Genomic DNA, 13,995 nt, shown 5'->3' on the forward strand with positions numbered 1-13,995 from the left:
TCTTAAAATGTTAAAAAAACAACATCAATACGTTTTTTACATTTTGGACTAATCGTCAAAGTAAATATATGTACTCCCACTTATTTCATTTAATAGTAAAATGCTCATAAAAGGACCTAAAAAGTATTGTCTCTATGTATAAATGCCGCCCCCAGCTTTACATAACATAGCGACAACATGTTGAATAAATATTTAAGTTCGCACTCGCACTGATTTCTCAACATTTGTACCCTGAAACTATTAAGACTAATGCAGTACGGCAAGCCAATTTACATACACTTTCTGCTTATTTTGCGGTTCTTAAGAATTCTCAATCATGAGTTAGATTCCCCTTTACAAGGAAAGTCACAATGGTTCTAAGGCCCTAAGATGAAAAAAGTTTAGTAGTTTAATATGTTAGTATTCGTGTATTTTATTAAAAAACTATTTTTCTTGTACGAAAATTATTGCATAATTTTTAAAAAGTACACACAAAGTTTGTTGTTTAATGGCCATGTAACTTTATGCCCGCCTAATCCAGGAAATAAGTATGAAAATCCATTTGTGTCTGTTGCTTCAAAATTTTAAATATATCCACTAACAATGAACTATGTAAAAACTAATATTGAAAAAAATATTGAAAACTGTCAAACTATATCTTTCTAATTTGTGCTATCAAACAGCCAACTGAATTAACATAAAAGTTCGCCATTGCTATAATTAAAAAAGAAAACAATTGTCTATGGTGTTACTTCTAAAAATTCATCACATGCATCACATACTTTATGCTCAAAAAAAGGCGGTAAGATCAATTTCATTTAATTAATATCAAAATGTTCTTCACACAAAAAGAAACTTCACACAACAAAAAGAAAGTTGGATTTTTTATATAGTATTAACATATATGTGGTCATATAGAATTTTAAAAATAAAATTTACAATACCAAGAGACGGAATGAATAAGTAATGCACCTGGTAGTAAGCGACAAGTATGTTCATACTTGTAGTATCACTCAGAGCTTTAAATCGCCCACATTTGACGGGCACTGCCACTACACTCGTCACTCTAAGACATAAGTTGGCAAGTTCCATGTGCCCGTAATTTCACCAGCACTCAGTACCCTTTCAAACAGGAACGCAGAAATACTGTCATTCCTGCTTGGCGGAAGAAATAGGTAAGGTGGCAGTATTTCCCTGGACGAACTCTTTCACAAGGAACTCTACTACAACTAAAATATTTTCTTAATAAAATTAATAAATTTTTCTTAAATTCAAATTTTCTTCTCCTTCAGACATTTAATTTTGGTTAGAAATATTTTTAGTGATAGTCTCCTACCGAAATTATGGTCTATCGATTTCTTCTTAAGAAGACATGTAAATTCAGCGGCATGATTTTACTTATCTGGCTCCTTTGAACAACAATTTGTAACAATTAGTGGCGATGCATAACTAGATGATGGCATTATTCAGTCATGCACAATTTCAGCCGAAACTGCAGTATGAAATATATTATCCTATTTATTCATTGAAAGTAATGGGTGCTGCGTGTGGAGTTTGAGCGTGAGAACAAAGGAGCGTATTCATGAACGGCGCGGGCGAAAGTGGAACGAATGCTAATATCCTTTGTATTTAAAAGCTGGTACAAAGGAATTAGCATCGTGACGTATTTCCTTCAACTTGTCAAAGCAGATTACTATGCTCATATGATCTTAAGCCAACAATCTTTGTTTATGATACAAACCGACAAGGAACCGGAGGTTACTAGTCGCTAAAATGTAACAAACAGAGGTCGTTGAACTGTAGCGTCCTTTTCTGGTTTCCGAAGTTATGGAATATGTTATAAGCAAAACAACACTATGCGAAAGTACGCAAGTTAATTACCACCAGGTTTTTACACACAACCGTTATAAACAATTTATATAGAGAAAAAAGCAAAATGTAATATTCTAGTTTTCGAGCATAGAGATCTAACTCTATGCAGATAACACTAATACGTGTTATTTGCACAAAAAAGTGTAAATTTACAAATTTACAGATACTGAATAAATCGCGCTTATGCGATTATCCAATATTTACGCTAACATCCAAGTACCTGTAATGTAAGTAGTGTAATGATGACGAAAAAAAAATTAATACAAATTCATTAGAATAATAATTGTAATTGATTAGTTTGACCGTGACAATGCGACGAAATGCAACCTGTAGGTACTTCTAGCAGAGTTTACAATGTCAGTTGTCGCTAGTGACCGTGTATAATATTGTTTTTTTTTTCAAGATATCATGTGACGAAAATTAGTTGTGCTCCTGTTAGTAAATGACAAGGCTGGTCACTTACCAACAGGCGCTCCACAGCAGTTGTACTATCGCTGTAGTGACCTGAATGGCACAGCCACTGCATCCGTTACTCTGAGACATAAAGTTGACAAGTCAGTCCCATGTGCCTGTAATTACATCATCATAACCCTTACCTTTCAAACCCAGAACGCAATAACGCTCACGTACAGTGTTGCGGCAGAGTTAGGTATGGTGACTATACATTCCTAGACAAACTCTTACACGAGGAAGAAATGCAATCATCCTTTCACAAAGAGAACTGTGCAGGAAATGCTAGTTCTGCTTGTAACCGCCTGGGGCGGCGCACAATTTACCATACAAAACTATTACATATTTTATACTAAACAGTCAATGTAAACTCAAAGTAGAGGCACTGTTTTCATACCCAAGCGTCGTCGATGACTTGTCTTAAGAGAACATATACATTTGTAACATAACCTAGACCTAACCTAACCTTAAGCAATGTTTTATTTAATAATATTCAGTTTAAAAAACGGCTCTGATAACAATTTGTAAAACAAACTATCGTAAAAATATTTTATCTGTTCTTTCACCTGCTATTGCCGAGTGAACGATAAAACACATATTTACATAATTCATAGATAACAGAGTAAGAACAATTTTTGGATAAAGAAATGAGATGAAAATCTGTTAATCGAGTTCCCACAGGCATTTACAGTTATTATGACCTAATTTGCGTTTATGCTGTGAACAGAGTATGCTGTAGCATACCTTTAGAACATACATATTTATTTGAATGCAGTAGAGATTTTAGTAGCAGTAGAGCGCCCTGTAAAACAGTTCGTCCTGCCACCATACGTATTTCTGCCGCCAAGCAGTAATGTCAGCATTACTGCGTTCCGATTTTGTAGGGTAAGGGTGCTGGTAAAATTACAGACACATGGGACTTGTCAACTTATGTCTCAGGGTGACGGGCACGGTGGCTGTGCCCCTCAGATCTTTACGATTTTTTAAATCTAATAAAACACTTGCAGTGGCACTCAGAGCTTTAGCTCTGAGTGCCACTGCAAGTGTTATGGACAGGCGTGTAGCTTACCATCAGGCGAACAACTTATTCGTCCCGTCACTAGATATTATTAAAAAACGTGAACCGTAAAATACAATATTCTGGACGCTCGTGGAACCAATAGATACAATTCCTATAAATAAAGGAAAAACTGCAAAGGAATTAAACATTAAATAGATAGAATTACAATATAGCATTAAAACAGTTGTAAACTTCTAAGCTATGTGTACGGAAGTGGTCAATCAGCGATGTTTGTGGCGAGTCGTGTCTCGTGGACGCCGGAAATGGCAACGCGGAACGGTCCCGTCAAACTGCGCCTGTGCATGGCCACAACACTCTACATTCTCTATGCCTGCACTATAATGTTAAGTGATGACGAGAATAACAATATAATATATATTTTATAGATATTATCTGCACTTAAGTAATAACCAGCTGTTGAGCTGCCAGTAACCAAAAGCAAACAATAAATTGTTAATATCAAAATATAGGTATGAGATCCATGCGGGCATTGATGTTGTCGTAAATAATAATTAATAATGTAATAAAAACTTGTTCAATAAAAACTACGTAGTATGATACTGGAAATTACTAATCTAGATTTCGTAAAATTTCAACGCAATTTTTCAATATCATCTACATCAACATCTGGTGTGTTTTCTGTCCAAAAGCATGTTTTTGCAGATATAAATTGACTTTTTTATAACAAACTGTTAATCCTGTTCCTCTAAATCACAACATTTTGCTATCTATAATTATTACTTCGACAAACGGACATCAATGTTAATTTAAATGCTCCGGGGGAAGTAATACACACAGTTTTATGTTAATCTTGAATAAAATTGCCGATGTCAATAATGACGGTACTTTGGGTGCCGATGCTAAAACCATTCACGACATCTTAAACTCCTCTTCGATGAGAAACATTCCATGAATCTCAAGTAAAATATGGTATCTCAAGTTATATATCGCCATGTGACGATGCTGACCTCTTACGTCATCCCACTTCTTTTTTGGTTCCTGACCACTTATTTTTAAAATTTGAATCGTTCTTGAATTCCCTTTTCCTTCACTATTCTTACGTATGTTCCATCAGTCGTCACTCCCATAAAATTCTTGAAACGAGAAACCGTACCCATAAATCACAAATTATCTTCATTTCCTTATTATAAAACTTCACGTCGATTAATAATAAAATTATATATTTATACAGGTCCTTTTGGGACCATTGGGACATTTTATTAATTGTTACAGTCTTTCTTTACCTCTTTACTGTGTCTTACAATAAATCTAGTGAACCTTCTGCATTCTCGCTTTTCTACGGCTAGACCACAACCAAGTCCACGAGTCGAATAATCCCCAAATGCTAATATCCTAGCAAAAAAAACCGTTGATCTTTTGGGCCCTTGATGGTGTTCATAAATGACTACCTAACTAAAACCAACGCGCGCATTTATTTACTGGTTATTTCTGAACAACTGGAAAAATATTTTTTACGCAATTTCGCAACGTAATTAAAGTTGAGGATAATGGTAATGCACATTCTAAACTTTTATTGAAGATGTGATCTAGATTGGTGTTTAACTTAAATTAATTTTTAAGTATCATTAAATTATATTTTTTATAATGTAAGAATAAGTATAAACGTTAAAGTGACACAATTTCCAAAGAAAACTAGATAGATCACGACGTGAACCACGCAATCTATCTTCTCGTGTCATTTCTTGGAAATTCAATAAACAACTTATAGCACGTTAATAATCGTGTCATATAGGGTGTAAATTGACTTTGTCTGTCGAAACCACATTTAATTTATGGAAATGCCATACATATATTTTTTTCAATTGAATATTTGGAGAGCGATATACGAGCGACATTTCATGTCGTCATTTCACGTCAATCAACTTTTGATCCTTTCAATTCAGGGATTGAATAATAAGATGATTGTTGGAGTCTTTGTACAAAAAATAACGTATTGTTTTTTTTTTTTCACGTAGTCATATCGAAATATAATTGGATGTGGAGAGAAGACATTTAAATACAATTGCAAGAAGGTGAACTGGTAATAGCACAGTAGGTAATGTATAACATAGTAATACAGTTAGTCACGCATTGGGAACAGGAAGGAACGCGAAGTCGATCAACCCAGTCACTCCTACATATATCGGATGGAACACACATTCAGCTTAATCATTTTCTTCGAACTTGACATTCAGGCTTATGGCGGTCATGGCTTGCGGTTACACGGATGTCCTAGAGGGCCGTAGTCATCTTTCCACCAAACCGGTTATACTAGAGCCACCAACATTCTGTAATTGCTATCTTTGTTTATATTTTTTTTTACTCAACCTCTGTGGCAATTCTAAAACTTAGAGAAAAAAATTTGGGCCGTTCTCAAGGATCTTGACTCTGACCATTATTTTATACAGCAGGAGGAAAAAAGTGTGTCAAAGTTTTAACTTGGACAAAGGTCAATGTCGTGTAATGAATAACTTGAAAAGGAAAAAACAACAATACTTATTTGTGTTGCACAAAATTATGTTAGAGAACATTTTCTAAACTTTATTTTAGGTACGGTGCAAAATTTTTTTATACATATAAATGTGAACAATTTTGCAAAATTCATTTTTTTTACTTTTTGCATAATGTTTGTCGTGCACCGAACCAGTTTTGACAGTTCTTTTTTATTTTTGCAAACGAGTTTCTACGTTAATCTTCTTATCACAACATTTCTATCATAACAATAATCATAGAATGCAACGAGTGCAATTAGCCTTCAACAGAAACACATAAATGGGATCAGTCGTTCAGGTTCAAAAGTTATCCATTGAACAATACAACCAACATGATTCATTGATAGTACTTTACTCGTGTGGACCTCCCGTTGCTATGTAGGTACTGTAGGTACTTAAGTACATGAGATAACGTCGTGTCCAAACCATCGTGCCTGCACAAGCACACTTCAGAGCTTAATCGTTCGCTGTGGGCGCGCTGCAACCTTGGCGCAATGACTAGCTGAGATTACAACCTATTCTCGCAAACGATTAACGCTCCTACTACATGCACATAAAGCTCAAAACAGCGTCTAATCTTTAATGATGGTTAATAAGATTTTATTTGAAAATTTCTAGTCAGTTCAAATAATTCAAACCGGTACCGTGCGTGAGTCTTATCGTACAAAAATAGCAACTCCATGCCTTTGCAAGTAATTAAGATATATAGGAGCTAAATTTAAAGGAGTAATTATGCGATTGACGCAAGCAGTGTTCTAAATATGGCAAAACATAAGAAACATCCTGACATAATTTAATCTCTGTTGAAACACATCGTGTACAATTTTCCTTTACGGTTGTTAATCATTTGGTTAGTAGAAACTTCGATCAAATTTTATTTTTTAACAGAGTGATTTTTAATTTAGTATTCATTTAATGAAGGACGCTAGTTTAATAATTAAAAAGAAAAACACTTCTACGAGTATATGGCAGATTAGTACTTGCCATAACATTAATATGTTTCAACTATTTTTATTTTCACCATTTTGTTTCAAAATTAAAAACAAATCCAAAAATTTATTTTTTTCATTTTGTGATGATGATTATGAGAAAGAAAAAAGCTCTACAAATAAAAAAAATCTATTCCTTGGTAACCACACTGACTATATAAAATTGTAGTAAAAAGAAATTGGATAACGTTATCGATGCACTACGGTAAATATAGGGTACATATAGACTATTATTGTTTTTCAAACTACACAGTTAAAAAGTAAATACAATTGAAATAAACCTAAAAAAATTATATTACGTACAATGTTTGTAAATGAAACCAAATCTAATTAAATGGAGCTAATGACAGATACTTGATTCTACATATTAGAGTGGGCACGGCCATGAAGCAACTAAATTTTGCTAAAATTTATATTATCTAGGTACTAGTAAGGGATGACTAAAAAGAACCAGTGCAACTGACCAGCATAAACAATAACTTTATGTGTCCATGTATTTACTTGAAATGCTGTATGACGTACAAATTCATGTTGTATATTTACTTTGAAAATATATATACACGTCGAATGTTTAAGGAACTAAATACATGAAATAATATGGCTATTACAGTACAGTTCGATTTGTTATGCTGATAAAGCGCCTTAATCAAGGTTAACTTATTGCTAAACAACAGATTAAATAATACAGCTCTATTCACGTCATACTTTTGGAGGAAAACATAGCATTAAAAGCAGCGAAAATAATTGTTGTTTTATAAAATATAAATATTTGATATTTTAAATATTATGCATGTATACACTCGATGCGTTGCTATACCACACATAACTTAACTACGTTAACTACGAATTGATTGACTTGAGAAATATAAATTAAAATGTCATTTGGTAAAATTTAAAGTTAAGTATCTCTAATGACAGTAAAGAGTTGCTTACTTTATCCTTAGAGGCAAATCTCCTGAGGTCTAGGAGTTTTTGGTACTGTCGGAGGGCTCTCATGTAGAGTCGGACAGGCAGCTCGGTCGCAGCCTGCAGCGGCACGGAGTCCGCGCCCCGGGACGCCACGCCTGCGCCACTCATTGCTGCCAAATCCTCCCGACACAAGACACTTTGTTCCTCCAACACTCCTATGGAGGTTTTCATACACACGAGCGCCAATCGCGCGTCCGAAGTGAACGTCGGCTCCACACAACACTGACGTAGCGTGTGACTCGCGCATGCGCTCCCGGCATGCCGCGTTTGCAAAAAAGAAACTACAAGCTGGTTACACTTGAGTGACTTTCCCTGCCCCTGCAGCGATGGCCGCTGACCTGACCCGCTTTTACTCCGACTATTCAACCAGCACGAAGGAAGCGCCCTAATGGAAGCACCTAGAAACGTCCATTGTTCTTGAAACAATCGGAGCTTTCTTTACCCTCTCCTTCGCACTACATAACGGTTTAGTTCATCATGTTTAGTTTCTATATTTATTAATATAAAAACGAATAGTAAAACGACACTATTGACATTGTAATGGTAATGACTTTGTGAGGTTTGTTATACATGCGATTGGCAGCGGGTGTAGTAGGTGGTATCTAATGTAGAAACGCCGCAAAAACTCTACGTATATCTATATAAACATAGAAGTTCAAAATCATAATTTTTGCCTAAGTCTGTAATTATTATAGCTATCATGTAATATAATTTTATTGTGAGAGGTCGGCAATACCTCTTGCGAGCAGATGTACTCAATGATTTATTTCTCATAAGAATTGAGTCTTCATTTCAAAGACAATTTAAAACGTTACAAATTTGGTGCGTTTAAATACGTGTAGGAAGAGTATAGAACGAACTCGAGCACCGAATCTTGTTTTGCGAATGACGTCAATGAATTTAGCAACAGTGGCTGCTTCAGCCTACGAGTGCCGATCAATCTTGCCGCATTTTTAAGTTTCTTAAGGAATTTAAATTAAGGTTATATTTTGCATGCATTATTCTATTAGTACTGTTAAACAATGAAATCGTCAGATAAATAAACGAATACACTGGTATAAATAGAGTGATACGCAACTATGTAGTATCATGCGACAGAGGCACGCTCTCAAGCATTGATTAAGTAAAAGATAATAGCTGAATTGATTATAGGTAATTAAGCGAAACGGATGACTGCATTGCAAAGTGTATCAATGTCAGCGACGACTTAAGCAAATGCGTGTATCAAAGAAAATAAATTCTAGAAAAAAATTAGACACTATATATGTTTACTATTTATCTCTTGGTACGGTGGTATATTATTGCTCTCTAAATTGGTCAAATAAATTGATTATGATAAACCAATTCGTGTTAGGCACTTGTCTGATTCCCAAGAGTCACTTTCAATTCGCGATTCAACTCCCATAGAATAATAAGCAGACGGGTACGTCAACATGTTTTATCGAGCTATTTTCCAGAAATATTGCTTTTGATATTTGATACAGATTTCATTTTGATCGTTTTAATACAAAATATCTTCAGCCACTGCATCGCTTATACTGTGGAAGAGGATGCATAATTCAACAGTTTATAATGTGGAGAGCATCAGAGCCATTGAATATCTTTCGCTAGGCGATGAACTGGAATTCGTGCGTCATTGGTCATACAGGTGCTGGTTGCTTCGCTACAGACTGGAGCCGAAAGAGGTTTATTATTTAGAGTACATTTGTATTTCGAAAGAAAAGAGAAGAATATTTTTTTTACAACAATGTCTTCGAATTTAGAAACCTAATTAAAGATTATATCAGCATTGCCAAGTTTTACGTATGCGTATAATCGAAACTATCAGCGCAAAAGTAGTGCAACCCACATTTTTTTTTCTACAATATTACTTTAAATTATACTAAAGTATATAAAATTATTATACACATATTTGAATGGTATTTTTATGCATAAAAAATATTATAATGAAAAGAGCATCCAAATATATAATAATTGCATACTTTAATTTTCAATTTGAAGCAATATTGCAGTAAAAATCAAGTTATTGTGGGTTGCACCACTCTTGCGCTGAAAGCCTCAATTATTTTAATATTTGCATTTGTAACAAGTTTTTTTAATCGAACTCTTTAATATTTAATTAACACTAAAGATTTTTATCCGATTTTTGACGTCTATTGTTTACATACCAACCTTTTGATGATGTTTGTTGTTATCCTCAAAAACAGGTTTTAAAAAAATGAGACTATTAAATTCCAATTGTGGTACACAAGGTTTTAATATCGTACGCCTACGTGACTTACAGTTTTTCCTATAACGGTTAACACGAGTTTCAATAATCAATTCATGTTTTTCTATTTATCACGTGAGATACTTGAGGTAAACATAACCAAACAACGTTGAAAAACTTGAATGCGAACAAGCTACAATACTTTAATGGCGTTGTAATACCAAGAAAGTTTTTCGCTTTTTGATACTTATGATCATGAAGCGATCGCAAATAGTTACACATAACTTATTTAATAAAACATGTACTCACTTTTCTCCAAATGCCTTGATTCGTAAACATAACCTCTTTCGTTGTTATTATTACAAGACGCGTACAATCACACAAATAATAAATGAAAAAGTCTCTATCACTTCTCACTTGGGTTTAAGAAACAATTAATAATCTCTCCGAAGGAAGGCATTAAGATAAAGAGTAATAATAACAACAGTGTGGGCAAAAGCCAGACGGATCGAATCACTAAAGGACGGCATAACACCGTGCACCCCTCAAAGCGTCCCGTTTGTAAGCCGTTATTCTTATTATAGTCGGGCACGCTCCACGAGGTGGCCGGCATGAACTAGCATCTAAAATGATCATTAGAGACATCGGCATAGCGATTATGTTTACTTGCATCGTGTGTCACAAGATTCATGCAGTGGCTGTTCACTTAATAATATACAAAAGTTATACGCCAATCACACAACATGGTAGTGAAAACAGAGTTCGTTTTTAAAACGTACAAGCTTCTTTTAATATGTTACTTAAATATCTGTGACATGTGTGTATATGTGATATTATATCAGTGATTTAAATAATAATAATAACGCACACACTCATTTAGCACTAGGAAAGCCCATCGTCACGGGTGCCAAGGACACATAACAAGCAGACAACCACATATTACACCCAACATCACGAGAAAAATAAATGTAGGTCATATAAAATATTTCTTAGGAATCGTAACAGTCCCGGGTGCTGCGTGGCAGATCAGCATGGTAACCGAGGGCAGTAAAAAATTACTGATAGCATTTTATAAATATTCAACATTTGTATGGTTTATGTAATTGTAGACTTGTTGCAGGTCCTACGTTTAACGTAAATTCAATTGCTAATGGACACAATGGCTTTTAGGAGAACGTGTTAAAAAGACGATAAAGTTTTCATTATGGATTAAAAGTATTTAAGTAGAGTTCATCACTTGATACGTAAATGTCAAAAGACATATTTACTTAATTAAAAACAAAGCAAAGTTCAATTTTCATTAATACCGTAAACAATATATGATAAATATGGTTAATTCACTGTTGCACAAAATATAGCACCAAGTAACATAAAAAATCGTGTCAAGAATTAGCTTCTTTTATCGACTTTTAAGTTTTTTTTTCAGTTTTCATCTAAAAACCGGTCGCTGTTAAGGAAAAATAATGGATAGAACAAAAAACTAAACGATCAAGAGAAGCACCATAAATATTAAAAGAATTAAATTACATCGTTATGTCTACTACATAATCCACAATTTATGTCGTTAATTAAATGTTTAGGCAGAGATGAAATATATAACGTGATTATAATGTACTTCTGAAAGCAAAAAAACAATTCAACAAAATAATAGTTTTAAATGAGTAAAAAAATATTTGACATTAGATGGGTGGCAAAAAAACATAATGTAAATATTTCGAGCTGATTTTGTAGACGCATTATCGTCTGAGTTACGGATCAGCTCCGCCATTCAAAGTCGTTGAGAATTTAACAAGTACTTTTTTGTAACACGATTATCAAGTGACGGAACGAACAAGTCATATGCCTGGTAGTAAGCGACATGCCTGCCCATAAAAGTTGCAGTGCCACTCAGACTTTTAAATCGCAAAGACTTCTAGGGCACCGCAACTGCGCCCGTCACCTTGAGACAAAGTTGATTAGTCCCAGGTGCCTTTAATATCACCAGCACCCTCACTTCAAAACCGGAATACCGCTTGGCGGCAAAAACAGGTATAATGGAAGAATTTTCCGGGATGACCTCTTTCACAAAGAACTCTATGATACGTGAGTTTAACAAAAACTTTAAGCGTACTTATTATTCACAAGTGACGCTAATCTCACTTCAAAACTTAAGTTTTGAAGTAAGATTAGCATCACATGGAGTTATATTCAGGAATATATCTTAGATACTCAGTTTTTAGGCTTTCACGATTGTTACACATAGGAAATGAAACTATTTTTCCGGATTTAAATCGCGTATATTTGTTTTTTCAACTTTCGGGCCCTTTACAGGTCGTTGAACTGTTACCATGGGACCTGTGAAGGGCCCGAACCGTTGATTTGTTTGAAAAAAAACAAATGTACGCTATTTAAATTCGGAAAAATAGTTTCATTTAATCCATCTTAGAGTTTTGTTTAAGTAAGATAGATAGATCCAAAAGTAATTGATTTCGTATAAAACCGAAAATAAACGACTGAAGGCCGGACTCTTGTGACTTTTTCGTTTAATTTGGTTGTCTGATATAGCTCTCAGTACTTCCTAAAGATTTATTATTTCCTTTTCAATATACCAACATAGTCAAGTCAAGGCTCAGACTTACGCAAACTCTAAAAATAACGCTGCAAACTCTACATTTAATAAAAATCAATATCATCTTTGAAAATTACAACATATAGAATATTTAATTATAACACTTAAATGCTATTTTGTATTAAAATATATTATATAACAAATATTATAGTGCTCAAATAAGAACTTATAATAATTTAAATTAAAAAATTATGTTATCGACGCATATTGAGGGTTAATGGCCGTGACTACACGAATTTTCGTACAAAAACTGCGAGGTCACGCAAAGGTTGATTGTTTTATCAAAATCATTATAATAGAAATAGTAATAGTAGTAATCATCATACACCAAACAATAGCTTTAAAATCATACAATAAAATATCTTAAATAAACATCATAAAATGATAGATATTGTTGCAAATCAATAAAGTAACACTAACTTGCAACCAGTACCAGTGCATTTATCGCGTATCTATTTGCACGTGATTGTATCTACACGTGGGTGATCCGAGAAAAATGGCGTCGATGCAGATATTACCAATTTTCTTCTATTAATGCAAAAATTACTCTAATGGTATCCTGTAGCTGTCTTCTAAAACGAGTAGTCATCCCAGAAAAAATTTTTGTTTTTTAAATTGAGCTTTATTTTTAAAATATTTAGTTATCCGAATTCCACAGCTTTAACGTGTATAGATAGCTATTGGAAGTATGTGAACACAAAAACTTGGAGGCCTATAGCCGCGCCCAGCGCTTTACGGGTGCAATACAATAGTATCTTCAGGATACTATTGCGTCTACTGCGGTGCTGCAGCGCGTAAGGCAGTTTGCCGATGCCCAAACGGACGGTTTTATTTAACGCAATAATCCGCAAAAAAACGGCATCGCTGATGAATGCACAGTGAAAATGGTATCCTGAAGATGATTGCCTCTAGATTTGATTGTCCTATTTACGGCCGCTTTCTCTATTTAATCTCAATCCATAATTTGCTTTCTGAGCTTGAATAATCAATCCAAATCCTATTTTTACTATTTTAATAACCGATCAATGGATCGTTATTCCGATCTTTTGTTTCAATCCATCTGTGGGGCATATGGCATTTTTAGATTGACATTTGTATGGTAGCAACAGTTGTGCGCTTTCAGTATCCCGATTCATAGGTTTGACAAATCGGATGTTGAACGTGATCGATCTATAGCAGCGATCCTCCAATTTTGACCTACTGTACTGTATATATATGTATATATGTTGTATAAAATCGTGTGAAAATGGAAGTTATTTTTAAGTGATAGCGACTGTGACGCATTGCTTGAAGGTAGTCATAGGCTCTGTATAATTAATTGTGTAATAATTCTTTTAATTTAATTCCATCCCTAATAAACTAATTTG

At 34.3% G+C, this 13,995-nt stretch overlaps 1 protein-coding gene across 2 annotated transcripts in view; it reads right to left on the minus strand.

Moving 5' to 3' along the window:
- Positions 1–13,995, minus strand: part of LOC113237436 (inositol-trisphosphate 3-kinase homolog) — a 120,538-nt gene that overhangs the window by 33,878 nt on the left and 72,665 nt on the right. Inside the window, exon 1 of one of the 2 annotated variants that reach the window (XM_026473908.1) lies at positions 7,776–8,019. The exons of the other annotated variant lie outside the window; for it this stretch is intronic. Within the exon in view, the coding sequence (XP_026329693.1) occupies positions 7,776–7,982 (207 nt within the window). The 5' untranslated portion in view covers positions 7,983–8,019. Of the gene's footprint in view, positions 1–7,775; positions 8,020–13,995 lie in introns of those variants that run through there. 2 annotated transcript variants of the gene reach the window in all.

This window comes from Hyposmocoma kahamanoa, unplaced genomic scaffold, assembly GCF_003589595.1.
Source record: "Hyposmocoma kahamanoa isolate Upper Pololo Valley unplaced genomic scaffold, ASM358959v1 93, whole genome shotgun sequence".
NCBI lineage: Eukaryota > Metazoa > Arthropoda > Insecta > Lepidoptera > Cosmopterigidae > Hyposmocoma > Hyposmocoma kahamanoa.